General features: G+C 64.3%; 1 protein-coding gene across 1 annotated transcript; it reads left to right on the top strand.

The window, feature by feature from the left end:
- Positions 1-117: 117 nt before the first annotated feature.
- On the top strand, positions 118-25,167 carry LOC128803069 (host cell factor 1-like; the record flags this gene model as incomplete). Its single annotated transcript, XM_053969642.1, is given in 31 exon segments — positions 118-177; positions 179-344; positions 2,640-2,724; positions 3,129-3,235; positions 4,536-4,719; positions 6,016-6,217; positions 6,220-6,222; positions 6,440-6,506; positions 7,723-7,754; positions 7,756-7,884; positions 8,640-8,837; positions 9,743-9,973; positions 10,644-10,748; positions 11,944-12,166; positions 12,951-13,093; positions 13,778-13,916; positions 14,682-14,887; positions 15,596-15,757; positions 15,759-17,189; positions 17,191-17,311; positions 17,420-17,598; positions 18,074-18,357; positions 18,359-18,482; positions 19,629-19,797; positions 19,871-20,026; positions 20,593-20,714; positions 21,689-21,823; positions 23,131-23,316; positions 24,168-24,222; positions 24,225-24,467; positions 25,099-25,167. Coding segments are annotated over 31 exon segments (5,715 nt in total), but the record flags the coding sequence as incomplete, so codon positions are not given.
- Positions 25,168-25,317: the final 150 nt, after the last annotated feature.

Genomic DNA, 25,317 nt, shown 5'->3' with positions numbered 1-25,317 from the left:
GGGCACAGGTGTTTTTGGGGCCATCCTGGGTGCATTTTATGGGATTTAAGGGATCTTTTAGGCCACTCCCACACACCCAACCACCCTTTTAGGATCTTTTATGGGATCTCCTGACCCCGTATCCCTTTCCTCAGGTACCTGAACGACCTGTACGTGCTGGAGCTGCGCCCGGGCTCGGGGGGTGCTGGCCTGGGACATCCCCATCACTTACGGGGTGCTGCCCCCTCCCCGGGAATCCCACACGGCCGTGGTGTACACGGAGCGCGACGGGCGGCGCTCGCGCCTCGTCATCTACGGGGGCATGAGCGGCTGCAGGCTGGGGGATTTGTGGACCCTGGACATCGGTACGGGGGGTCTGGGGTTTTTTATGGGGTTTTTGTGGGGTTTTTGTGGGGTTTGGAGGGGATTTGGGGTCTGGAGGACTGAGGGCAATGAGGGGGTAGCGAGGGGTAGAGTCATCCCTTGGCCATGAGCGGCTGCAGGCTGGGGGATTTGTGGACCCTCGATATCGGTACAGGGGGGTTGGGGGTTTTATGGGGTTTTTAAGGGGTTTTGTGGGGTTTTTAGGGGATTTGGGGGATTTGGGGGGTTTTGGGGTCTGGAGAACTTGGAGGAATGGAAGATGTGAAGGACACTGGGGGCCATGAGCGGCTGCAGGCTGGGGGATTTATGGACCCTCGATATCAGTACGGGGGGTTTTTGGGGTTTTTTATGGGGTTTTTGTGGGGTTGGGGGCGTTTGGAGGGGATTTGGGGTCTGGAGGATTCAGGGCAATGAGGGGGTAGCAAGGGGGTAGAGTCATCCCCTGGGCATGAGCAGCTGCAAGCTGGGGGATTTGTGGATCCTCGATATTGGTACAGGGGGTTTGGGGGTTTTTTATGGGGTTTTTGTGGGGTTTGGAGGGGATTTGGGGTCTGGAGGGACTCAGGGCAATGAGGGGTAGCATCATCTCCTGGCGGTGAGCGGCTGCAGGCTGGGGGATTTGTGGACCCTGGACATCGGTACGGGGGGTCTGGGGTTTTTTATGGGGTTTTTGTGGGGTTTTATGGGGTTTTTAGGGGATTTGGGGGGGTTTTGGGGTCTGGAGAACTTGGAGGAATGGAAGGTGTGAGGGACACTGGGGGCCATGAGCGGCTGCAGGCTGGGGGATTTGTGGACCCTGGACATCGGTACGGGGGGTTTGGGGTTTTTTATGGGGTTTTTTGTGGGGTTTGGAGGAGTTTGGAGGGGATTTGGGGGGTTTTGGGGTCTGGGGAACTTGGAGGAATGGAAGGTGTGAGGGACACTGGGGGCCATGAGCGGCTGCAGGCTGGGGGATTTGTGGACCCTGGACATCGGTACGGGGGGTCTGGGGTTTTTGTGGGGTTTTTTGTGGGGTTTGGAGGGGATTTGGGGTCTGGAGGATTCAGGGCAATGAGGGGGGTAGCGTCATCCCTTGGGCATGAGCGGCTGCAGGCTGGGGATTTGTGGACCCTGGATATCGGTACGGGGGGTCTGGGGTTTTTTTATGGGGTTTTTGTGGGGTTTTATGGGGTTTTTAGGGGATTTGGGGGGTTTTGGGGTCTGGAGAACTTGGAGGAATGGAAGGTGTGAGGGACACTGGGGGCCATGAGCGGCTGCAGGCTGGGGGATTTACAGATCTTGGACATCGGTACAGGGGGGGTTTTGGGGGAGTTTTGGGGTTTCTAAGGGTTTTTGTGGGGTTTTTATGGGGTTTTAGGGGATTTAGGGTCTGGAAGGCTCAGGGGAAAACAAAGGGTGTTAGAGGAATGGGGCATGAGCGGCTGCAGGCTGGGGGATTTGTGGACCCTTGATATCACTATGGGGGCATTTTGGGGTGGTTTGTGGTTTTTAAGATGTTTTGTGGGGTTTTTAGGGGATTTGGGGGATTTGGGTCTGGGGGACTCAGGGCAATGAAGGGTAATGAGGGACACCAGGGGGTGTTGGTGTTTATGGGGGTGTGAGTGGCTGTTTCTTTACATTTTCCGTGGCTTTGGGGCCCTTCCCTCACATTTTAATGTTGTTTCTTCACATTTTGAATTAATTTCTTCAAATCCTGGGTGATTTTGGGGCCGTTCCTTCACATTTTGGGGTTATTCACTCACACTTTGGGGTTGTTTTGTCACATTTTTTAATTAATTTCTTCAAATCCTGGGTGACTTTGGGGCCTTTTCCTCACATTTTAAATTAATTTCTTCACATACTGGGTGATTTTGGATCGTTTCCTCACGTTTTGGGGCTGTTTCCTCACATTTGGGTCCATTTCCTCACATTTTGGGGTCGTTTCCTCACATTTTGGATCCATTTCCTCACATTTTGGGTCAATTTCCTCACATTTTGGATCCATTTCCTCACATTTTGGTCCATTTCCTCACATTTTGGGTCCCATTTCCTCACATTTGGGGTCATTTCCTCACATTTGGGGTCATTTCCTCACATTTTGGGTCCATTTCCTCACATTTTGGTCCATTTCCTCACATTTGGGTCCATTTCCTCACATTTGGGGTCATTTCCTCACATTTTGGGTCCATTTCCTCACATTTGGGTCCATTTCCTCACATTTTGGATCCATTTCCTCACATTTTGGGGCTGTTTCCTCACATTTTGGGGCTGTTTTCTCACATTTTGGGGCTTTTCAGAGACGCTGACCTGGAACAAGCCGAGCCTGAGTGGGGTCGCTCCCCTCCCCCGCAGCCTCCACTCGGCCACCACCATCGGCAACAAGTGAGTCTGGGGGCGACCCCCCCCCAAAAAAACCCCCTTTGTCCTGGGGGGTCCCTTTGTGTCCCTGTTCCCACCCCGGGGGGGTCCTTAGGGGGGTGTTTTGTTTTATTTTAATTTTTTAATCAATGTGGGCGGTCTAATTACCTTCTCCAAAGATGAAAATTTTGGGGGTGGGGGTCTCTGGGTGTCCCCTGACCTCTGACCCCCCCACAGGAGGGACACTTTTGGGGGGTGGGTGCCCCTATGACCCCCCACCCCAGGAGGCACATTTTGGGGTCTGGGGTGTCTCTGTGATCTTTGTGACCCCTGTGGACCCCTCAGGGCTGTGCAGAATTTTGGGGTGGGGGTCTCTGGGTGTCCCGCTGACCCCTCCCTGACCTCTGCCCCCCCCCCCCCCCCCCCAGGATGTACGTTTTTGGGGGGTGGGTGCCCCTGGTGATGGATGACGTGAAGGTGGCGACGCACGAGAAGGAGTGGAAGTGCACCAACACCCTGGCCTGCCTGAACCTGGGTGAGGAGGGGGCTTGGGACCCCCAAACCCTCCCCAAATCCACCCTGAAACCCAACCTGAAACACCCCAAACCTAAACCTGGGTGAGGAGGGGGCTTGGGACCCCCAAACCCTCCCCAAATCCACCCTGAAACCCAACCTGAAACACCCCAAACCTAAACCTGCGTGAGGAGGGGGCTTGGGACCCCTAAACCCACCCTAAATCCACCCCAAATCCACCCTGAAACACCCCAAACCTAAACCTGCGTGAGGAGGGAGCTTGGGACCCCTAAACCCACCCCAAATCTTTTCTGGGACCCCCCAAAACTGACCCCAAATCAACCCTGAAACCCAACCTGAAACACCCCAAACCTAAACCTGCGTGAGGAGGGGGCTTGGGACCCCTAAACCCACCCTAAATCTTTTCTGGGACCCCCAAAACTGACCCCAAATCCACCGTAAAACCCCTGAACACCTCCCCAAATCCCCCCCAAACCTCACTCTGAGCCCCCTCAAATCCCCCCAAACCTCTCCCTGAACCCCCCCAACCCTTCCCCAGTCCCCCCAAGCTCCTTCCCAATTCCTCCAAACCGCTCCCTGACCCACCCAAACCCCTCTGTGACCCCCCCAAACCCCCCTGTGACCCCCCAAACCCCTCTGTGACCCCCAAACCCCCCTGTGACCCCCACAAACCCCTCTGTGACCCCCAAACCCCTCTGTGAACCCCCAAACCCCACTCTGACCCCCCAAACCCCCCTGTGACCCCCCAAACCCCCCTGTGACCCCCCAAACCCCCTCTGTGACCCCCCAAACCCCTCTGTGAACCCCCCAAACCCCACTCTGACCCCCCAAACCCCCCTGTGACCCCCAAACCCCCCTGTGACCCCCCAAACCCCCCTGTGACCCCCCAAACCCCTCTGTGACCCCCAAACCCCTCTGTGAACCCCCAAACCCCACTCTGACCCCCCCAAACCCCCCTGTGAACCCCCCAAACCCCACTCTGACCCCCCCCAAACCCCCCTGTGACCCCCAGACTCGATGGCCTGGGAGCCCCTGGTGCTGGAGACCCTGGAGGAACACCCAGACCCCTCCCCAAACCCCACTCTCACCCCCCCAAACCCCTCTGTGACCCCCCAAACCCCTCTGTGACCCCCCCAAACCCCTCTGTGACCCCCAGACTCCATGGCCTGGGAGCCCCTGGTGCTGGAGACCCTGGAGGAACACCCAGACCCCTCCCCAAACCCCCACTCTCACCCCCCCAAACCCCTCTGTGACCCCCCAAACCCCTCTGTGACCCCCCCAAACCCCTCTGTGACCCCCAGACTCCATGGCCTGGGAGCCCCTGGTGCTGGAGACCCTGGAGGACAACGTGCCGCGGGCTCGTGCCGGGCACTGCGCCGTGGCCATCGCCACCCGCCTCTACATCTGGAGCGGCCGCGACGGCTACCGCAAGGCCTGGAACAACCAGGTGTGCTGCAAGGACCTGTGGTACCTGGAGACAGGTGAGTCTGGGGGGGGCTTGGGGGGCTCAGGGGGCTGCAAGGACCTGTGGTACCTGGAGACAGGTGAGTCTGGGAGGGCTGCAAGGACCTGGGGGGCTGCAAGGACCTGTGACACCTGGAGACAGGTAAGTCTGGGGGGACTTGGGGGGCTCAGGTGTGCTGCAAGGACCTGTGGTACCTGGAGACAGGTGAGTCTGGGAGGTCTGCAAGGATCTGGGAGGGCTGCAAGGACACCTGTGGTACCTGGAGACAGGTGAGTCTGGGAGGCTTGGGGGGTTCAGGGGGCTGCAAGGCCTGGAACAACCAGGTGTGCTGCAAGGACCTGTGGTACCTGGAGACAGGTGAGTCTGGGGGGGCTGCAAGGACCTGGGGGTCTGCAAGGACACCTGTGGCACCTGGAGACAGGTGAGTCTGGGGGCTTGGGGGGTCCCAGATGTGCTGCAACACAGGTGTGATAGGTATAAGCCAGGTGTAACACAGTGTGATGTGAGCAGCACAGGTGTACCCAGGAGTTACATAGGCATAAGCCAGGTGTACCCCAAGTGTACTCACCTGTACCCAGGTGTACCCACCTGTACTTGTATGTATCTAGGTGTGATATGAGTGGTACAGGTGTACCCCATGTGTACTCACCTGTACCCAGGTGTACCCAGCTGAGATATGAGTGGTACAGGTGTACCCAGGTGTACCCAGGTGTGATATAAGTGGTACAGTTTGTACCCAGGTGTACACAGGTGTACCCCAGGTGTACCCAGCTGTGATATGAATGCAACAGGTGTACCCACCTGTACCCAGGTGTACCCAGCTGTGATATGAGTGGTACAGGTGTACCCAGGTGTACCCCAGGTGTAACCAGGTACACCCGGGTGTACCCCAGGTGCACCCGGATGTATCCAGGTGTGATATGAGTGGTACAGGTGTACCCCAGGTGTACCCCAGGTGCACCCAGGTGTATCCAGCTGTGATATGAGTGGTACAGGTGTACCCCAGGTGTACCCCAGGTGTATCCAGGTGTGATATGAGTGGTACAGGTGTACCCCAGGTGTACCCCAGGTGCACCCAGGTGTATCCAGGTGTGATATGAGTGGTACAGGTGTACCCCAGGTATACCCAGGTGCACCCAGGTGTACCCAGGTGTACCCCAGGTGCACCCAGGTGTATCCAGCTGTGATACGAGTGGCACAGGTGTACCCAGATGTACCCCAGGTGCACACAGGTGTACCCCAGCTGTACCCCAGGTGTACCCAGGTGTACCCCAGGTGCACCCAGGTGTACCCACGCGTCCCCTGTCCCCGCAGAGCGCCCCGCCCGCCCCGGGCCGCGTGCAGCTGGTGCGCGCCAACACCACGTCGCTGGAGGTGAGCTGGGGCGCGGTGCCCACGGCCGACTCGTACCTGCTGCAGCTGCAGAAGTACGAGCTGCCCGCCGCGCCCGCGCCGCCGCCCGTGCCCTCGGTGCCCGCCAACCCCCCCAAGAGCCCCGCGCCCCGCCCGCCGCCCGCGCCGCCCCCCGCGCCCCCGCCCTGCCCCAGCTGGGGGGCGTGGGGCTCACCCTGCTGCCCCCGCCCGCCGCGCCCCCCAACCCGCCCGGCGTCGCCGCCGCGGCCGCGGGGGACGGCGGGGGACGGGCGGCGGCGGCGCCGGGGGGGTGGCGGCGGCGGGCGGCGGCGGCCGCGGGCGGGGCCGGGGGGGCGGTGGCCCGCGTCCCCCGGTGCCACCCTGCAGGTGCTGCCGGCCGCGGGCGGGGCGGCCACGGCGGCCAGCGGAGCGGCCACGGCGGGGAGGGCACCTGGTGAGTGTGGGGGGGACGTTGGGGACACTGGGGACATGGGGCGTGGCAGGGGAAGAGATGGGGACAGGACAGGACATTGGGGACATTGTGGGGGATGTTGGGGACATTGGGGATGTGGCAGGGGAAGAGATGGGGACAGGACATGACATTGGGGACATGGGGCGTGGCAGGGGAAGAGATGGGGACATGATGGGACATTGGGGACATTGTGGGGGACATTGGGGACATGACGGGACATTGGGGACATGGGGTGTGGCAGGGGAAGAGATGGGGACAGGACATTGGGGACATTGTGGGGGATGTGGCAGGGGAAGAGATGGGGACGTGACGGGACATTGGGGACATTGGGGGGGATGTTGGGGTCATGGGGACGAGGCAGGACATTGGGGACATTGGGATGTGGCAGGGGAAGAGATGGGGACAGGACATTGGGGACATTGTGGGGGACATTGGGGGACATGGCAGGGGAACAGATGGGGACAGGACGGGACGTTGGGGACATTGGGGAGACATTGGGGACATGGCAGCAGGAGAGATGGGGACATGACAGGACATTGGGGACATTGGGAATGTGGCAGGGGAAGAGATGGGAACAGGACATTGGGGACATTGTGGGGGGACATTGGGGACATGGGAGAGGAAGAGATGGGGACAGGACGGGACATTGGGGACATTGGGATGTGGCAGGGGAAGAGATGGGGACAGGACTTTGGGGACATTGAGTGGGACATTGGGGACATGACAGCGGGAGAGATGGGGACATTAAGGGGGGAAATCAGGACATCGGGGACATTGCAAGGGACACTGGGGACATGGGGGGAGATGGGGGACATGGGGGGGATGTTGGGAACATTGGGGACATGGCGGGGGGAGAGGTAGGGACATTGCAGGGGACACTGGGGACGTGGCGGGGGGGACATTGGGGACATGGGGAGGAGTTGGGGACATGGGGGAGGAAATGGGGACATTGGGAGCAGAGATGGAGACATGGGGGGACACTGGGGACATTGTGGGGGGGGAAATGGGGACATTGGGGACACAGGGGACAGAGATGGGGGACATTGAGAGGGACAGGAGGGTGACAGGGGACACGCAGGGGATGTCCCTTGGTGTCCCTGTTCCTTGCCCAGGTGTCCTGGGGGTGACAGGGGACACACGAGGGATGTCCCCGGTTGTCCCCAACCCCACACTGACCCCCCCTGTCCCCCCCCCCCAGGTGTCCCGGCGGTGCTGAAGGTGACCGGATCCCCCCGCGGCCAGCGCGGGGCCACCGCTGGTCACCGTGCGCTCGGCCGGGCCCGGCAAGGCCCCGGTGACGGTGACGTCGCTGCCCGCCGGCGTCAGGATGGTGGTGCCCACCCAGAGCCCCCAGGGCACGGTGAGAGCGGGCACACCTGGGGACACCTGGGACAGGTGGGGCACACCGGGGAGGGGTCCCAGGGGGTGTTGGGGACACGGGGAGGGACCTGGGGGTGATTGGGGACAGAGGGAGGGACCCCAGGGGACACAGGTGTGACACAGGTGAGTCCCAGGGGGTACCTGGGGACACAGGTGTGACACAGGTGAGTCCCAGGGGGTACCTGGGGACACAGGTGTGACACAGGTGAGTCCCAGGGGGTACCTGGGGACACAGGTGTGACACAGGTGAGCCCCAGGGGGTACCTGGGGACACAGGTGTGACACAGGTGAGCCCCAGGGGGTACCTGGGGGACACAGGTGTGACACAGGTGAGCCCCAGGGGGTACCTGGGGGATAGAGGTGTGACACAGGTGAGCCCCAGGGGGGGGTACCTGGGGGATACAGGTGTGACACAGGGGATACATGGGTGACACAGGTGTGATATAGGTGGTCCTTGGGTGTCCCCAGGTGCCCCCCAGTGTGTCCCAGGTATACCCAGGTGTGACCTGGTGCCCGCCAGCTGTGCCCAGGTGTGCTCAGGTGTCCATAGGTGTGTCCCCAGCTGTGCCCAGGTGTGCTCAGGTGTGCCCCCAGCTGTGCTCAGGTGTGCTCAGGTGTCTATAGGTGTACTCCAGCTGTCCCTTGGTGTGCTCAGGTGTCCCCAGGTATCCTCAGGTGTTCCCAGCTGTGCCCAGCTGTGCCCAGGTGTGCTCAGGTGTGCCCCCCCCCCCGCAGGTGATCGGCAGCAGCCCCCAGATGAGCGGCATGGCCGCGCTGGCCGCAGCGGCCGCGGCCACCCAGAAGATCCCGCCGGCCTCGGCGCCCACCGTGCTCAGCGTCCCCGCGGGGGCCACCATCGTCAAGACGGTGGCCGTGACCCCCGGGGCCACCACCCTGCCCGCCACCGTCAAGGTGGCCTCGTCACCTGTCATGGTAGGGGGGGCTGGGTGTGCTGGTGTCATTGTCACCGCGGTGTCACCGGGGCTTGGGTGGCACTGGGGGGCTCGAGGTGACCCCGTGGTGTCACCAGCAGCCTCGTGGGTGTCCCCACCATGTCCCCACGATATCCCCACGTGTCCCTGCCATGTCCCCATGCTGTCCCCTCAATGGCCCCACACTGTCCCCACCGTGTCCCCACCGTGTCCCCACGTCTCCACCTCAATGTACCCATGCTGTCCCCTCAATCTCCCCACAATGTCCCCTCAATGTCCCCACGCTGTCCCCCTATGTCCCTACCACATCCCCACAATGTCCCTACCATGTCCTACACTGTCCCCACGCTGTCCCCCCGTGTCCCTACCATATCCCCGCCATGTCCCCATGCTGTCCCCATGTCCCTACCATGTCCCCACCATGTCCCAACCGTGTCACCACACTGTCCCTACCATGTCCCCACAATGTCCCCACGCTGTCCCCCTATGTCCCTACCACGTCCCCACAATGTCCCTACCATGTCCTACACTGTCCCCACGCTGTCCCCCTGTGTCCCCACCATGTCCCTACCATATCCCCGCCATGTCCCCATGCTGTCCCCGTGTCCCTACCATGTCCCCACCATGTCCCTACCATGTCCCCACAATGTCCCCACGCTGTCCCCCTATGTCCCTACCACATCCTCACAATGTCCCTACCATGTCCCTACACTGTCCCCATGCTGTCCCCACCATGTCTCCCTGTGTCCCCACGCTGTCCCCACACTGTCCCTACCGTGTCCCCACCGTGTCCCCACCATGTCCCCACCATGTCTCCCCACGTCCCCACCGTGTCCCCACCGTGTCCCCATGCTGTCCCCCTGTGTCCCCACCGTGTCCCCACCATGTCCCCCCGTGTCCCCCCAGGTGAGCAACCCCGCCACGCGCATGCTGAAGACGGCGGCCGCCCAGGTGGGCACGGCCGGGGCGTCCCCCGCGGCCACCAACGCGGCCACCAGGCCCATCATCACCGTGCACAAGTCCGGCACGGTGACGGTGGCCCAGCAGGCCCAGGTGGTCACCACTGTGGTCGGAGGGGTCACCAAGACCATCACGCTGGTCAAGAGCCCCATCTCTGTCCCGGGGGGCAGCGCCCTGGTGAGGGGGGACACGGGCTTGGGGACAGGGGGGACACTGGGGGGTGGGACACGGGTTTGGGGACAGGGGGGACACTGGGGGGTGGGACATGGGCTTGGGGACAGGGGGACATTGTGGGGGGTGGGACACGGGCTTGGGGACAGGGGGACATTGTGGGGGGTGGGACATGGGTTTGGGGACGGGGGGAGTGCAGGGACACGGATTTGGGGACATTTGGGGGGTGGTGACACAGATTTGGGGATGGGGGGATGGTGGGGGGGGTGGGGACACAGGTTTGGGGGTCTTCGGGGGTGGGGACCCCAATTTGGGGACATTGGGAGGGTGAGGACACGGATTTGGGGACTGGGGGACATGTGGGGGGTGGGGACACAGGTTTGGGGATGGTGGGGGGGTGGGAACATGGATTTGGGGGGGTTTGGGGTCATGGACACCTGGATTTGGGGACAGGGGGGACGTTGGGGGGGGTGGTAACAAGGATTTTGGGGGTCCTGGAGGGCTCTGGGGGGTGTGGGGATCCCAGTTTGGGGGGGTGGGGAGGATTTTGGGAGGGTGAGGACAGATTTGGGGACTTTAGGAGGGTGGGGACACGGGTTTGGGGAGGTTTGGGGACAGGGGGGAGGTGGGGACACAGATTTGGGGGGGGGTCTCTGACCCCTCCGGGCCCCCCCAGATCTCCAACCTGGGCAAGGTGATGTCGGTGGTGCAGACGAAACCCGTGCAGAGCTCGGCTGTCACCGGGCAGGCCTCGAGCGGCCCTGTCACCCAGATCATCCAGGTGACACCCCCAAAATCCCCCCAAAAATTCCCCCAAATCCTCCCAAATTATCCCCAAATCGCTGAGACCCCCCCCGAGCCCCTGAGATCCCCCCAGAACCCCCCCTCGGCTGTCACCGGGCAGGCCTCGAGCGGCCTTGTCACCCAGATCATCCAGGTGACACCCCAAAATCACCCCAAAAATTCCCCCAAAATATCCCAAATTCCCCCAAAATACCCCCAAAATAACCCAAAATAATCCCAAAGTACCTCAAAATTACCCCAAAATCCCGCAAAATCACTGTGACCCCCCCGAGTTCCTGATACCCCCCAAAACCCTTCCTCATCTCTCACTGACCACTTCCCCCTGACTGACCATCCCTGACTGACCACTGCCCCCAAGTGACCACTGCCCCCCCAGCCCCTCCCCCCTGACTGACCATTCCTCTGAGTGACCACTCCCCTGACTGACCATGACTGACTGCTCCCCCTAAGTGACTGCTCTGCCCTGAGTGACCACTCCCCCCAAGTGACCGCTCCCCTGATTGCTGCCCTCACTGACCACTCTCCCTGATTGACCCCCCCTGAGTGACCACCCCCCTGACCGCTCCCTTCACTGACCACTCCCCTCACTGAACACTCCTGAGTGACCACCCCCCCCGAGTGACCACCCCCCTGACCGCTCCCCTCACTGACCACTCCCCTGACTGACCACGCCCCTCACTGACCACTCCCCTGACTGGCCGCTCCCCTGAGTGACTGCTCCTCTGATTGACCACCCCCCGAGTGACCACCCCGAGTGACCCCCCTGACTGACCACTCCCCCTGAGTGACCACCCCCTGAATGACCACTCCGAGTGACCACCCTCCTGACTGACCATCCCCTGAGTGACCACTCCCCTGACTGACCACTCCCCCTGACTGACCACTCCCCCGAGTGACCACTCCCCTGATTGACCCCTTGAGTGACCACTCCCCCGAGTGACCACTCCCCTGATTGACCCCCCTGAGTGACCACTCCCCTGATTGACCACCACCCCCCCGAGTGACCACCTCCCCCAAGTGACCACTCCCGAGTGACTGCTCCCCTGAGTGACTGCTCCCCTGATTGACACCCCTCAAGTGACCACCCCCGTGATTGACCACTCCCGAGTGACCGCTCCCCCGAGTGACCACTCCCCTGAGTGACCGCTCCCCTGAGTGACCGCTCCCCGCAGACCAAGGGCCCCCTGCCCGCGGGGACCATCCTGAAGCTGGTGACGTCGGGGGAGGGGAAGCCCACCACCATCCTGACCAGCACGCAGGCGGGGGCGGGGGCGGCCAAGCCCCCCACCATCCTGGGCATCAGCAGCGTGTCCCCCAGCACCACCAAGCCCGGGACCACCACCATCATCAAAACCATCCCCATGTCGGCCATCATCACCCAGTCGGGGGCTACCGGTGAGTGAGACCCCTCCCCAAATTAACTGAACCCATCCCTGAGACCCCCAAACCATCCCTGAGACCCCCCAAACCCTCTGAGACCCCCACCCCTGGGACCACCACCCTCACCAAAACCATCCCCATGTTGGCCATCATCACCCAGTCGGGGGCTACCGGTGAGTGAGACCCCCCCCCCAAATTAACTGAACCCATCCTGAGACCCTCAAATCATCCCTGACCTCCCTGAGACCCCCAAACCTCCCCCCTGACCCCACCAAAACCATCCCCATGTCGGCCATCATCACCCAGTCGGGGGCTACCGGTGAGTGAGACCCCTCCCCAAATTACCCTGAGACCCCCAAACCATCCCTGAGACCCCCAAACCCTCTGAGACCCCCACCCCTGGGACCACCACCCCCACCAAAACCATCCCCACATCTGCCATCATCACCCAGTCGGAGGCTACCGGTGAGTGAGACCCCTCCCCAAATTACCCTGAGACCCCCAAACCATCCTTGAGACCCTCACCAAAGCCATCCCCATGTTGGCCATCATCAGCCAGGGGTTACCAATGAGTGATACCCCTTCCCAAATTAACCTTAACCCCCTTGGGACCCCCCCCAAATCATCCCTGAGACCCCCAAATTATCCTCAAAATCCCCGAGACCCCCAAACTCCCCCAGCCCCCCCCAATCCCCCATCACCACCCAGTCAGGGGCCCCCAGTGAGTGACGGGGGGGTGACCCCCATGTCCCCCTGTGACCCCGTGTCCGTGACCCCCCTGTGTCCCCCGTGTCCCCAGGTGTCACCAGCAGCCCCGGGATCAAGTCCCCCATCACCATCATCACCACCAAGGTGATGACCTCGGGCACCGGGACCCCCGCCAAGATCATCACAGCTGTCCCCAAACTGGGCGGGGGGCACGGCCAGCAGGGCGTGACACAGGTGAGGGCACACCTGGGGGCACCTGAACCACCCTGGGGACACCTGGGGACACCTGAACCCCCCCTGGGGACACCTGAACCATCCTGGGGACACCTAAACCCCTACCTGGGGACACCTGGGGCCACCTGAACCCCCCCTGGGGACACCCAGGGACACCTGGGGACACCTGAACCCCCCCCTAGGGACACGTGAGATTGGGGGAGTTCAAGGAGGGGACAGGGGAGGGGTGACATGTGGAGGGGTTGGGGACACCGGGGCGGGGTCAGACAAGGGTTTGGGGACACCAAGTTGGGGTCACCTATGGGGTTGGGGACATTGGTGACACTGGGGTGGAGTCAGACAAGGGTTTGGGGACATTGGTGACAGCGGAGGGGGGCTGGGCTCAGCTGAGGGGTTGGGGACGTTGATGACAGTGGGGAGGGGGGGGTTGGTGACCCTGGGGGGTTGGGGACATTGGTGACAGTGCGGGGAGTGGGTTAGGTGACACTGGGGACAGCGGTGGTGTCACCTCAGGGATTGGGGACATCAATGACAGTGGGGAGTGGGGGTGGTTTGGTGACACTGGGGGGGTTGGGGACATTGGTGACAGTGGGGGGGGTGGGTTAGGTGACACTGGGGACACCGGCGGGGTGTCCCAGCCCCCGAGGGGTGCCCAGGTGACAGCGGTGTCCCCGTGTCCCACAGGTGGTGCTGAAGGGGGCCCCGGGCCAGCCGGGGACCATCCTGAGGACGGTGCCCATGGGGGGGGTCCGGCTGGTCACCCCCGTCACCGTCTCGGCCGTCAAGCCCACGGTGACCACCCTGGTGGTCAAGGGCACCACCGGTGAGTGGGGGTCACTCTGGGGTCATTGGGTCACCTCTGGGTCACTGGGGTGGTCACTTGTGGTCAAGGGTCACCTCTGAGTCACTGGGGTGGTCACTCTGGGGTCATTGGGTCACCTCTGAGTCACTGGGGTGGTCACTCTGGGGTCATTGGGTCACCTCTGGGTCACTGGGGTGGTCAGTACCACCACTGGGGAGGTCACTTGTGGTCAAGGGTCACCTCTGGGTCACTGGGGTGGTCACCCCGGTGGTCAAGGGTCATTTCTGGGTCACTGGGGTGGTCACTCTGGTGGTCAAGGGTCACCTCTGAGTCACTGGGGTGGTCACCCTGGTGGTCAAGGGTCACCTCTGAGTCACTGGGGTGGTCACCCTGGTGGTCAAGGGTCAGCTCTGGGTCACTGGGGTGGCCACCCTGGTGGTCAAGGGCACTGCTGGTGAGTGGGGTCACTCTAGGGGTCATTTGGTCACTTCTGGGTCACTGGGGTGGTCACTTGTGGTCAAGGACACCACTGGTGGGGGGGGATTACCAGGGGGTCATTGGGTCATTGAGAGGTCACTGGAGGGGTCATTGGGGTCACCGTGGGGTCACTGAGGTGACCACCCTTGTGGTCAAGGGTACCACTGGGAGAGTGGAGGGGTCATGGGGTCAGTGGGGGGACACCAGGAGGTCACTTGGGGGGGTCACCACGGGGTCACTGTGGCACCAGGGGGTCACTTTATGGTCACTTTCCCGAGCGGTCACTCACTGTTCTCATGTTCCTGGCAGGTGTGACCACGCTGGGGACGGTGACAGGGACAGTGTCCACCAGCCTGGCCGGGGGGGCAGGTGGCCACAGCGCCACGGCCTCGCTGGCCACGCCCATCACCACCCTGGGGACAATCGCCACCCTGTCCAGCCAGGTCCTGAACCCCGCGGCCATCACGGCCACCGCGGCCGGGGGCGGCCTGGGGACACCGACCATCACCATGCAGGTGAGGGGACATTGGGGACACGGGGGACACTGGGGACAGGGGACACTGGGGACAGGGGGTACACTGGGACACTGACCATCACCATGCAGGTGAGGGGACACGGGGGACATTGGGGACAGGGGACACTGGGGACATTGGGGACAGGGGACACTGGGGACAGGGGGGACACTGGGACACTGACCATCACCATGCAGGTGAGGGGACACTGGGGACATTGGGGACACTAGGGACATTGGGGACAGGGGACACTGACCATCACCATACAGTGAGGGGACACTGGGGACAAGGGGGACACTGGGGACACTGACCATCACCATACAGTGAGGGGACACTGGGGACAGGGGGGACACTGGGGACATTGGGGACAGGGGGGACACTGGGGACAGGGGGTACACAGGGACACTGACCATCACCATGCAGGTGAGGGGACACTGGGGACACTGGGGACATTTGGGACAGGGGACACTGACTATCACCATGCAGGTGAGGGGACATTGGGGACACTGACCATCACCATACACTGAGGGGACACTGGGGACATTTTGGGGCGTCCCCAGACGCGGCTCAGCCCCAGCTGTGCTGCTGACAGGAGCGGGGAGGGGACACACGGGAATTTGGGGTGACACAAGAGGGAGGTCACAGAGATTTGAGGCTGGGGGCGGTGTCTGTGGTCAGTGCCACCTCCCCTGACCCCCTGTGGGGACACAGCCGGTGTCCCAGCCCACGCAGGTGACGCTGATCACCACGCCCAGCGGCGTGGAGGCCCAGCCCGTCCACGACCTCCCCGTGTCCATCCTGGCGTCCCCCACGGCCGAAGGTCCCCCCGCGGCCACCTCGGGGGGTGGCAGCCTGGCCGAGCCCCCCCCCCGCCGAGGCCACCCCGGGCACCGTCACCCTGGTGTGCTCCAACCCCCCCTGCGAGACCCACGAGACCGGGACCACCAACACGGCCACCACCAGCCTGGTGGCCAACGTGGGGACGGGGGGGGGGACAGCTGCAGCTGCTCTGCGAGGACACGGGCGGGGGGGACAGCGGTGCCGGCGCCCCCCCGGGCCTGCTCCAACCCCCCCTGCGAGACCCACGAGACGGGGACCACCAACACCCCCACGGCGGCGGGGGACGACGGGGACAGCGCGCTTGGGGACACCCGGGGGACCGCCCTGCCCCACGCAGCAGACGGCGGCCACGGGGACGACGATGACGGCGCGGTTGTGCCCCCCCGAAGGTGGCGGCGGTGGCGGTGGCAGCGGTGTCACCTCGTGCCAAACGCAAGAGGCGGCCCCGTGCCAAACGCCCTGGGGGCAGCCTGAGGTGGGGACGGCCACCGGGGCGGTCACCGCGGCCACCACGGCGAGCTGTGAGACCCCCGCGGGGACGCGGCTGTGCGCCAACCCCCCCTGCGAGACCCACGAGACGGGGACGACCAACACGGTGACAGTGACAGGGTCACAGCTCTGCTCCAACCCCCCCTGCGAGACCCACGAGACGGGGACGACCAACACGGTGACAACCACGGGGACACGGCTGTGTGCCAACCCCCCCTGCGAGACCCACGAGACGGGGACAACCAACACGGTGACAGTGACAGCACCGAGGCCACCCTGCGCCAACCCTCCCTGTGAGACCCACGAGACGGGGACGACCAACACGGTGACAGTGACAGCACCGAGGCCACCCTGCGCCAACCCTCCCTGTGAGACCCACGAGACGGGGACAACCAACACGGTGACAGTGACAGGGTCACAGCTCTGCTCCAACCCCCCGTGTGAGACCCACGAGACAGGGACAACCAACACGGTGACAACCACGGGGACACGGTTCTGCTCCAACCCCCCCTGCGAGACCCACGAGACGGGGACAACCAGCACGGCCACCACCACCACGGCCGCCTCGCGCCCCCCCGCCCGAGTCGGGGACAGCGGTGCCACCACCTCGAGGTGTCCCCCCCCTGCGCCAACCCCCCCCTGCGAGACCCACGAGACGGGGACGACCAACACGGTGACAATGACATCGTCACAGCTCTGCTCCAACCCCCCCTGCGAGACCCACGAGACCGGGACCACCAACACGGCCACCACGGCCACCGCGGGCTCCCGGCCGGGTGACACTACCACGGCCACCAGCGCTGCCACCACCGCCACCACCTCCAGCACGGGGGGGGTCCCCGCCTTGTGCCAACCCCCCCTGCGAGACCCCCGAGACCGGGACCACCAGCACGGCCACCAGAGCGGGGTCCTCGCCCTGCCAGAGCCACCAGAGCGGGGCCACCAGCACGGCCACCACCGAGGGGGTGACACCGCCCCCGCCCTGTGCCACCGCCACCAGCCCCCCCCGCGCCTGCTCCAACCCCCCCTGCGAGACCCACGAGACGGGGACAACGGCCACGGCCACCACGGTCACCGCCAGCATGGGCGCCAGCCAAGGTGACCCCCGCGTTGTCCCCAAACTGTCCCCAAATCGTCCCCAAATCGTCCCCTCCGCCCTTACCTTGGGGTGGTCACCTCGCTGACCCCTCCCTGTTGTCCCCACAGAGCCCCCCCCACCGGCTGCCAACGGGCAGGGGGAAGGGGAAACCCCCCCCAGCGAGGGCGGGGGTCCCCCTGTGCCCCCCGGGACCCCCAGCCCCGGCCCCAGCGGCAGCGGGACCCCCCAGCCCCGGGCGGTCACTACGGTCACTCAGTCCACGCCAGCGCCGGGGCCGGCCGTGCCGGTGAGCGGCTTTGGGGACACTGGGGAGCGGGTTGGGGACACCGAAAGGGGATTTGGGGACAATGAGGTGGGGTTTGGGGGCATTGGGAGGGGATTTGGGGACTTTAAAAGGGGGTTTAGGGGTACTGGGAAGGGGGCTGGGGACACTGGGAGGGGGGTTGGGGACAGTGGAAAGCAGTTTGGGGACAGTGGGAGGGGGTTTGGGGACACTGAAAGGGGATTTGGGGACATTAAAAGGGGGTTTGGGGACATTGGAGAGGGTTTGGGGACAGTGAGGGGGGTTTGGGGACATTTGGGGGGGTTTGGGGACACTGGTGGGGTTTGGTGACACCGAGGGTGCCCTAAGTACCACGGCAGTGCCACCAGGGACCTGCCGGTGGCTCTGGAGGCCACCAAGGCCACATTTTTGGGGTGGGTGGGGGGGGGGTCTCTTCCCCCCCCCAACCCCATTTCCTCTCCCCTCCCCCCCCCCCCAGACCATCTCGTCGCTGACCGAATCCCCCCCGGCTCCCCCCGAGACGCCCCCAACCACCACGCCCACCCCCCCCTGGAGACCCCCACCCACCCCAGGACCCCTCCTCGGCCACGTCCCCGTCCCCCCCCGGGCCCGAGGCCGCCCCCGGAGCCGAGGCCGGGGGGTCCCCGGAGCCGCTGGCCGTGGTGGTGCTGCCGCCGGCCGCGGCCGAGGGGGGCCCGGCCGAGGGGCTGGCGCTGCCCCCCGAGCTGCTGGCCGAGGCGGGGGGCGCGGGGGGCCCCCCCGGGCTGACCCCCGAGGAGCTGGCGGTCACCGCGGCGGCCGAGGCGGCGGCGGCGGCCGCGGCCAGCGAGGAGGCGCAAGCCCAGGCTCTGGCCATCCAGGCCGTGCTGCAGGCCGCGCAGCAGGCGGTCATGGGTCAGTCTGGGGGGGGTCCTGGGGGGGATTTGGGGGGTCCTGCGAGGGGTTTAGGGGGGTCCTGGGGGGGGTTGGAGGGTCCTGGGGGCATGGGGGTGGTCCCATGGTCATGGTGGTCCCATTGTGGTGGCCCCAAGCCCGGGCTCTGGTGATCCAGGCTGTGCTGCAGGTGGTCATGGGTCAGTCTGGGGGGGTCCAGGGGGGGATTTGGGGGGTCCTGGGGGGGGGTTTGGGGGGTCCTGGGGGAATGGGGGTGGTCCCATGGTCATGGGGTTCCCATGGTGGTAGCCCCAAGCCAGGGCTCTGGCCATCCAGGCCACAGAGCAGGGGGTCATGGGTCAGTCTGGGGGTGATTTGGGGGGTCCTGGGGCGGTTTAGGGGGTCCTGGGGGGGGTTTAGGGGGTCCTGGGGGGGGGTTGGGGGGTCCTGGGGGCATTTAGGGGGTCCAGGGAGCATGGGGGTGGTCCCATGGTTATGGGGGTCACACAGTGGTGGCCCCAAGCCCAGGCTTTGGCCATCCAGGCCGTGCTGCAGGTGGTCATGGGTCAGTCTGGGAGGGGTTTAGGGGTTTTGGGGGGGATTTGGGGGGCCCTGGGGGGGTTTGGGGGTGGTCACTGGGGTCTTGGTGCCATGGTGGTGGTCCCATGGTTATGGGGGTCACACAGTGGGGGCCACGGTGACCCCGTGACCACGATGACCCCGCAGGGTGGATTTTGGGCTGACCCCATGGGATCCATTTTGGGATGACCGCAGTGACCCCATGGGGGAGGGTGGGGGTGGATTTTGGGCTGACCCCAATGACCCCTCAGGGTGGATTTTGGGATGACCCCAATGACCTCACAGGGTGGATTTTGGGCTGACCCCGATGACCCCTCAGGGTGGATTTTGGGATGACCCCAATGACCTCACAGGGTGGATTTTGGGCTGACCCCGATGACCCCTCAGGGTGGATTTTGGGATGACCCCGATGACCCCTCAGGATGGATTTTGGGATGACCCCTCAGGCTGGATTTTAGGATGACCCCATGACCATGATGACCCTACATTGGGGGGGTGGATTTTGGGCTGACCCCGATGACCCCACGGGGTCCACTCAGCCCTTCCCCCAGCCCTGACCCCATTTCCCCCCCCCCCCACAGGGACATCGGAGCCGCTGGAGCCCGGCGAGCCCGGGGGGGGCCCCTCGGAGCTGGGGGGGGCCCTGGGGGTGTCGGAGGGGGCGGGGGGCGCGGGGGGGGGCGCTGCCCCTGGTGCTCACCCAGCAGGAACTGGCGGCGCTGGTGCAGCACCAGCAGCACCTGGCCGAGGCCGGGACCCCCCCCGCGGCCCCCCCGGCGCCCCCCACCCCCGCCCCTCCCCCTCCCGCCCCCGCCGCCCCCCCCCCAGGCGGCCGCGCCCCCCCCCCATTTGCCCACCGAGGCCTTGGCCCCCGCCGACAGCCTCAACGACCCCGCGGGTGACACCAACGGCCTGGGGGACCTGGGGACAGTGCCCGGGGGGGGCACCCCCGCCACCCTGCTGCCCCCCCCCGGGGACGGTGAGACACCACGGGGGGGGGCTCTGGGCTTGGGACCCCCGCCCATGGCAAAGGGGGGTGGGGAGGGGGCGCCCATTGTGGGGGAGGGTCTTTGGGGGATGTTTATTGGGGGGCGGGGGGGTCCCATGGGGGGGGGGTTGGGATGCATTAGGGGGGGCACCCATTTTGGGGGAGGGTCTTTGGGGGATGTTTATGGGGTGGGGGGAGTCTCATGGAGGGGTTTGGGATCCATGGTGGGGGGGTTTATGACCCCTTGGGGGGCACCCATTTGGGGGGGCTCCTTTCTAGGGGATGTTTATGGGGTGGGGGTGGTCCCATGGGGGGGTTTGGGACCCCCGGGGGGCACCCATTTTAGGGGGGAGGGGTCCTTTTGGGGAATGCTTATGGGGTGGGGGGGGGATTTAGAATCGTTGGGGGGGTCTGGGGACCCCTTGGGGGGGGCACCCATGACAAGGGGGGCACCCCCATGGTTGGTTTGAGACTCCACTGCTGCCATTGGGGTGGGTGGGGAATTCCAAGGGGGGGTTTTTAAGCCCCCTCCCCAATTTTTTGTGTGCCCCCCCCAGGCCTGGCCCCCTCGAGCGCCTTCGTGGCCCCCCCGGGCCCTGCAGTGGCCCCCAGCCCCGCCAAGCTGCAGGCGGCCGCCGCCCTGGCCGAGGTGGCCAACGGCATCGAGAGCACCCCCGTGGTGAGTGGGGGGGAAACCCACCTGAAACCCCCCCAAAATCCTCACAAACCCACCTGAAACCCCCCCCCAAAATCCTCACAAACCCACCTGAAACCCCCCAAAATCCTCACAAACCCACCTGAAATCCCCCCAAAATCCTCACAGATCCACCTGAAACCCCCCAAAATCCTCACAAACCCACCTGAAATCCCCCCAAAATCCCCCCAAAATCGTCTCAAATCCACCTGAAATCCCCCCAAAATCCTCACAAACCCACCTGAAATCCCCCAAAATCCTCACAAATTCACCTCAAAATCCTCTCCAAATCCTCACAAATTCACCTCGAAATCCCCCCAAAATCCTCACAAATCCACCTGAAATCTGCCAGAAATTCCCTCAAAATCCTCCCACAAATAACTCCAGAATTCCCCTCAAATTCCTCACAAATCCACCCTAAATCTGCCAGAAATTTCCCCAAAATCTCCCCCAAAGTTCTCCCAATTTCCCCCTAAATTCCCCCCAAAATTCCCCCAATTTCCTCTTTAATTCCCCCCAAAATCCCCCGATTTCCCCCATAAAATCCCCAATTTCCTCCTAAAAAATCCCCCCAAAATCCCCCTGAATTCCTCCAATTTCCCCATAAAATCCCCAATTTCCCCCTAAAAATTCCCTAATTTCTCTCTAAATATCCCAAATTCCCCTAACTTCCCCCCAAAAGTCCTCCAATTTCCCCTAAAATAAATCCTCCAATTTCCACCCAAAATTCCCCCAATTTACTCCTTAATTCCCCCCAAAATCCCCCAATTTCCTCCTTAATTCCCACCAAAATCCCCCAATTTCCCACCATAAAATCCCCAATTTCCCCCTAAAAAATCCCCCCAAATTCCCCCGATTTCCCCCCTGTAAAATCCCCGATTTCCCCCCATAAAATCCCCTACTTTCCCCCCAAAATCCCCCAAACTGCCCCAATTTTCCCCAAATCCCCGTTTCGGCAGAAGCCGGAGCCGGGGGCGCCGCCCAAGGCGCTGCCCAAGAAGGAGAACCAGTGGTTCGACGTGGGCGTCATCAAGGGCACCACCATGATGGTCACTCACTACTTCCTGCCGCCCGAGGACGCGCCCCCGCCCGACGTGAGTGACACCGGGCACGGGGACAGCCAGGGGACACCGGGGACAGGGGGGGACAGCTCTGGGACAGCCCCGGGGACAGCCAGGGACAGGATCATGAACAATGGGGACAGCCCTGGGGACACCAGGGACAGGCAGGGACAGCCCTGGGGACAGCCCTGGGACAGCCCTGGGGACACCGGGGACAGGCGGGGACAGCCCTGGGACAGGCTCATGGCACAGGGGACAGCCAGGGATAGGCAGGGACAGCCCTGGGGGACACCGGGGACAGGCGGGGACAGCCCTGGGGACAGCCCTGGAGACACCGGGGACAGCCAGGGGACACCGGGGACAGCCCTGGGGACAGGATCATGGCACTGGGAACAGCCCTGGGGACACTGGGGACAGCCCTGGGGACACTGGGGACAGCCCTGGGGACACCGGGGACAGCACTGGGGACAGGCTCATGGCACTGGGGACACCGGGGACAGCCAGGGACAGCTCTGGGGACAGCTCTGGGACAGCCAGGGGACACCGGGGACAGGCTCATGGCACCGGGGACAGCCCTGGGGACAGCCAGGGACAGGATCATGAACAATGGGGACAGCCCTGGGGACACTGGGGACAGCTCTGGGGACACCAGGGACAGCCAGAGACAGCTCTGGGACAGCCTGGGGACAGCCAGGGACAGGATCATGAACAATGGGGACAGCCCTGGGGACACTGGGGACAGCCCTGGGACAGCCCTGGGGACATCAGGGACAGCTCTGGGGACACCAGGGACAGCCAGAGACAGGCAGGGACAGTCCTGGGGTCACAGGGGGACAGCCCTGGGGACATCAGGGACAGCCCTGGGGACACTGGGGACAGCTCTGGGACAGGCCGAGGACAGCACTGGGACAGGCTTATGGCACTGGGGACAGCCCTGGGGACACCGGGGACACCCAGGACAGCTCTGGGGACACCGGGGACAGCTCTGGGGACACTGGGGACAGCCCTGGGAGAGTCCTGGGGACATCCAGGGACAGGCCTGTGGCATTGGGGACACCCCCTGAGAGCAGCTTTATGGTACCAGGGACACCCCTGTGGTGCTGGGGACACCCCAGGGACAGCTCTGGGACACCCCTGGGGACACCCCTGGGTTCTCTGTCCCCACAGTGTCCCCACGGTGTCCCCATGTCCCTGCAGGAGGAGGGCTCGGGGGTCCCAGGAGCTGTCCCCAATGTCCGGGGGGTTTCTCTGTCCGTGTCCCTGGGTCTGGGGGGGGTTCCTGTGCCCATGTCCCCGTGTCCCCACGGTGTCCCCACGGTGTCCCCACGGTGTCCCCGCAGGAGGAGGGCTCGGGGGTCCCGGACCACTCCCAGCTGCGCCGCCAGGAGCTGCAGCCGGGCACGGCCTACAAGTTCCGCGTGGCCGGGCTGAACGCCTGCGGCCGCGGGCCCTTCTCGGAGCTGTCGGCCTTCAAAACCTGCCTGCCCGGCTTCCCGGGGGCGCCCTGCGCCATCAAGATCAGCAAGGTGACCCCCGACCCACGGCCTGACCCCTGGCAGGGACCCCAGACCCACAGCAGGGACCCCAGACCCACAGCAGGGACCCCAGACCCACAACAGGGACCCCAGACCCACAGCAGGGACCCCAACCCATAACGGACCCCATATCATCAACCCCAAACCCCAACCCCATCCCTGATCAGTTTCCTGGGGGCACCATCGAGGTCAGCAAGGTGACCCCAGACCCACAGCCTGACCCCTAGCAGGGACCCCAGACCCATAACAACCCCAGACCATGGGGAGCCCCAACATCAACCCTGACCCGACCTGGCCCAACCCCATCCCTGCCCGCTTCCTGGGGGTGCCATTGAGATCAGCAAGGTGACCCCAGACCCACCATGGGGACCCCAGACCCACCGTGGGACCCTCCTGTGTCCCCCCCATGTCCCTCACCTCCCACAGCCCCCTGTACCCCCATATCGCCCAACTCCGTGTCACCCCCTGACCCCTGTGTCCCCCCCCCCATGTCCCCCTGACCCCTTTGTCCCCTCTGTCCCCCCCATGTCCCCTCTGTCCCCCCCATGTCCCCCTTGTCCCCCTGACCCCCTCTGTCCCCCCTGTCCCCTGTGTCCCCCATCCCCCATGTCCCCCCCGACCCCTCTGTCCCCCCCTTGTCCCCCCTGTCCCTGCCATGTCCCCTGTGTCCCCCCTGTCCCCCCAACCCCTCTGTCCCCCCCATGTCCCCCCTGACCCCCCATGTCCCCCCGACCCCTCTGTCCCCCCCATGTCCCCCTGACCCCCCCGTGTCCCCCCTGACCCCCCATGTCCCCCCTGACCCCCCGTGTCCCCCTGACCCCCCGTGTCCCCCGTGTCCCCAGAGCCCCGACGGAGCCCACCTGACGTGGGAGCCGCCGTCGGTGACGTCCGGCCGCATCGCGAGTACTCGGTGTACCTGGCCATCCAGGGGGGGCCCGGGGGGGGCCCCGAGGCCCGCGGGGGGGGGGCCCAGCTGGCCTTCATGAGGGTCTACTGCGGGCCCAGCCCCTCGTGCCTCGTGCCGGCCTCCAGCCTGGCCAGCGCCCACATCGACCACACCACCAAGCCGGCCATCATCTTCCGCATCGCCGCCCGCAACGACAAGGGCTACGGCCCGGCCACCCAGGTGCGGTGGCTGCAAGGTGGGTTTGGGGGCTCTCGAATGAGTCTGGGGGCTCTCGAATGAGTCTGGGGGCTGCGCACACCTTGGGGAGGCTGTGGGAGTGGGATTGTCCCCGTCACCCACCCTGCCAAGGACAAGGGCTACGGCCCGGCCACCCAGGTGCGGTGGCTGCAAGGTGGGTCTGGGGGCTCTCAAATGAGTCTGGGGGCTGCCAGGTGGGTCTGGGGGCTGCCGGGTGAGTCTGGGCGGGTGAGTCTGGGGGCTGCACATACCTTTGGGACGCTGTGGGAGTGGGATTGTCCCCTTGTCACCCACCCACAGTGACAGTGGTTAGTCTGGGCACCCAGGTGCGGTGGCTGCAAGGTGGGTCTGGGGGCTCTGAAATGAGTCTGGGGGCTCTCAAATGAGTCTGGGGGCTCTTTAATGAGTTTGGGGGCTGCCAGGTGGGTCTGGGGGCTGCACATGCCTGGGGGAGTTTGTGGCACTGGGATTGTCCCCTTGTCACCCACCCACAGTGACAATGGTTACAGCCCGGCCACCCAGGTGTGGTGGCTGCTGGGTGGGTCTGGGGGCTCTGAAATGAGTCTGGGGGCTGCACACACCTGGGGGTCCCCTGCTCACGTCCTGCTGTCCCCCCCAAACCCCCCCAGAATCGAGCAAGGACGGAGCTGCCGGGAAACCGGGCAGCAAACGGCCCCTGGCGTCCCCCGACCTGTGAGTGGGGGGTCCTGGAGGGGTCTGGGGGCTCTTCTGGGGGTCTTTGGGGCTGGTTTGTGGGTCTGGGGGCTTCTTTTGGGGTCCTGGGGGGTGTTATGGGGGGGATCTGTGTGAGTGTTGGGTGGTCTGGGGGCTTTTTTTGGGGGGTCCTG

Source organism: Vidua macroura, unplaced genomic scaffold (assembly GCF_024509145.1).
Source record: "Vidua macroura isolate BioBank_ID:100142 unplaced genomic scaffold, ASM2450914v1 whyUn_scaffold_292, whole genome shotgun sequence".
NCBI classification, from domain to species: Eukaryota; Metazoa; Chordata; class Aves; order Passeriformes; family Viduidae; genus Vidua; species Vidua macroura.
The sequence above is the reverse complement of the archived record's forward strand: the minus strand, read 5'-3'. Positions and strand labels throughout refer to the sequence as shown.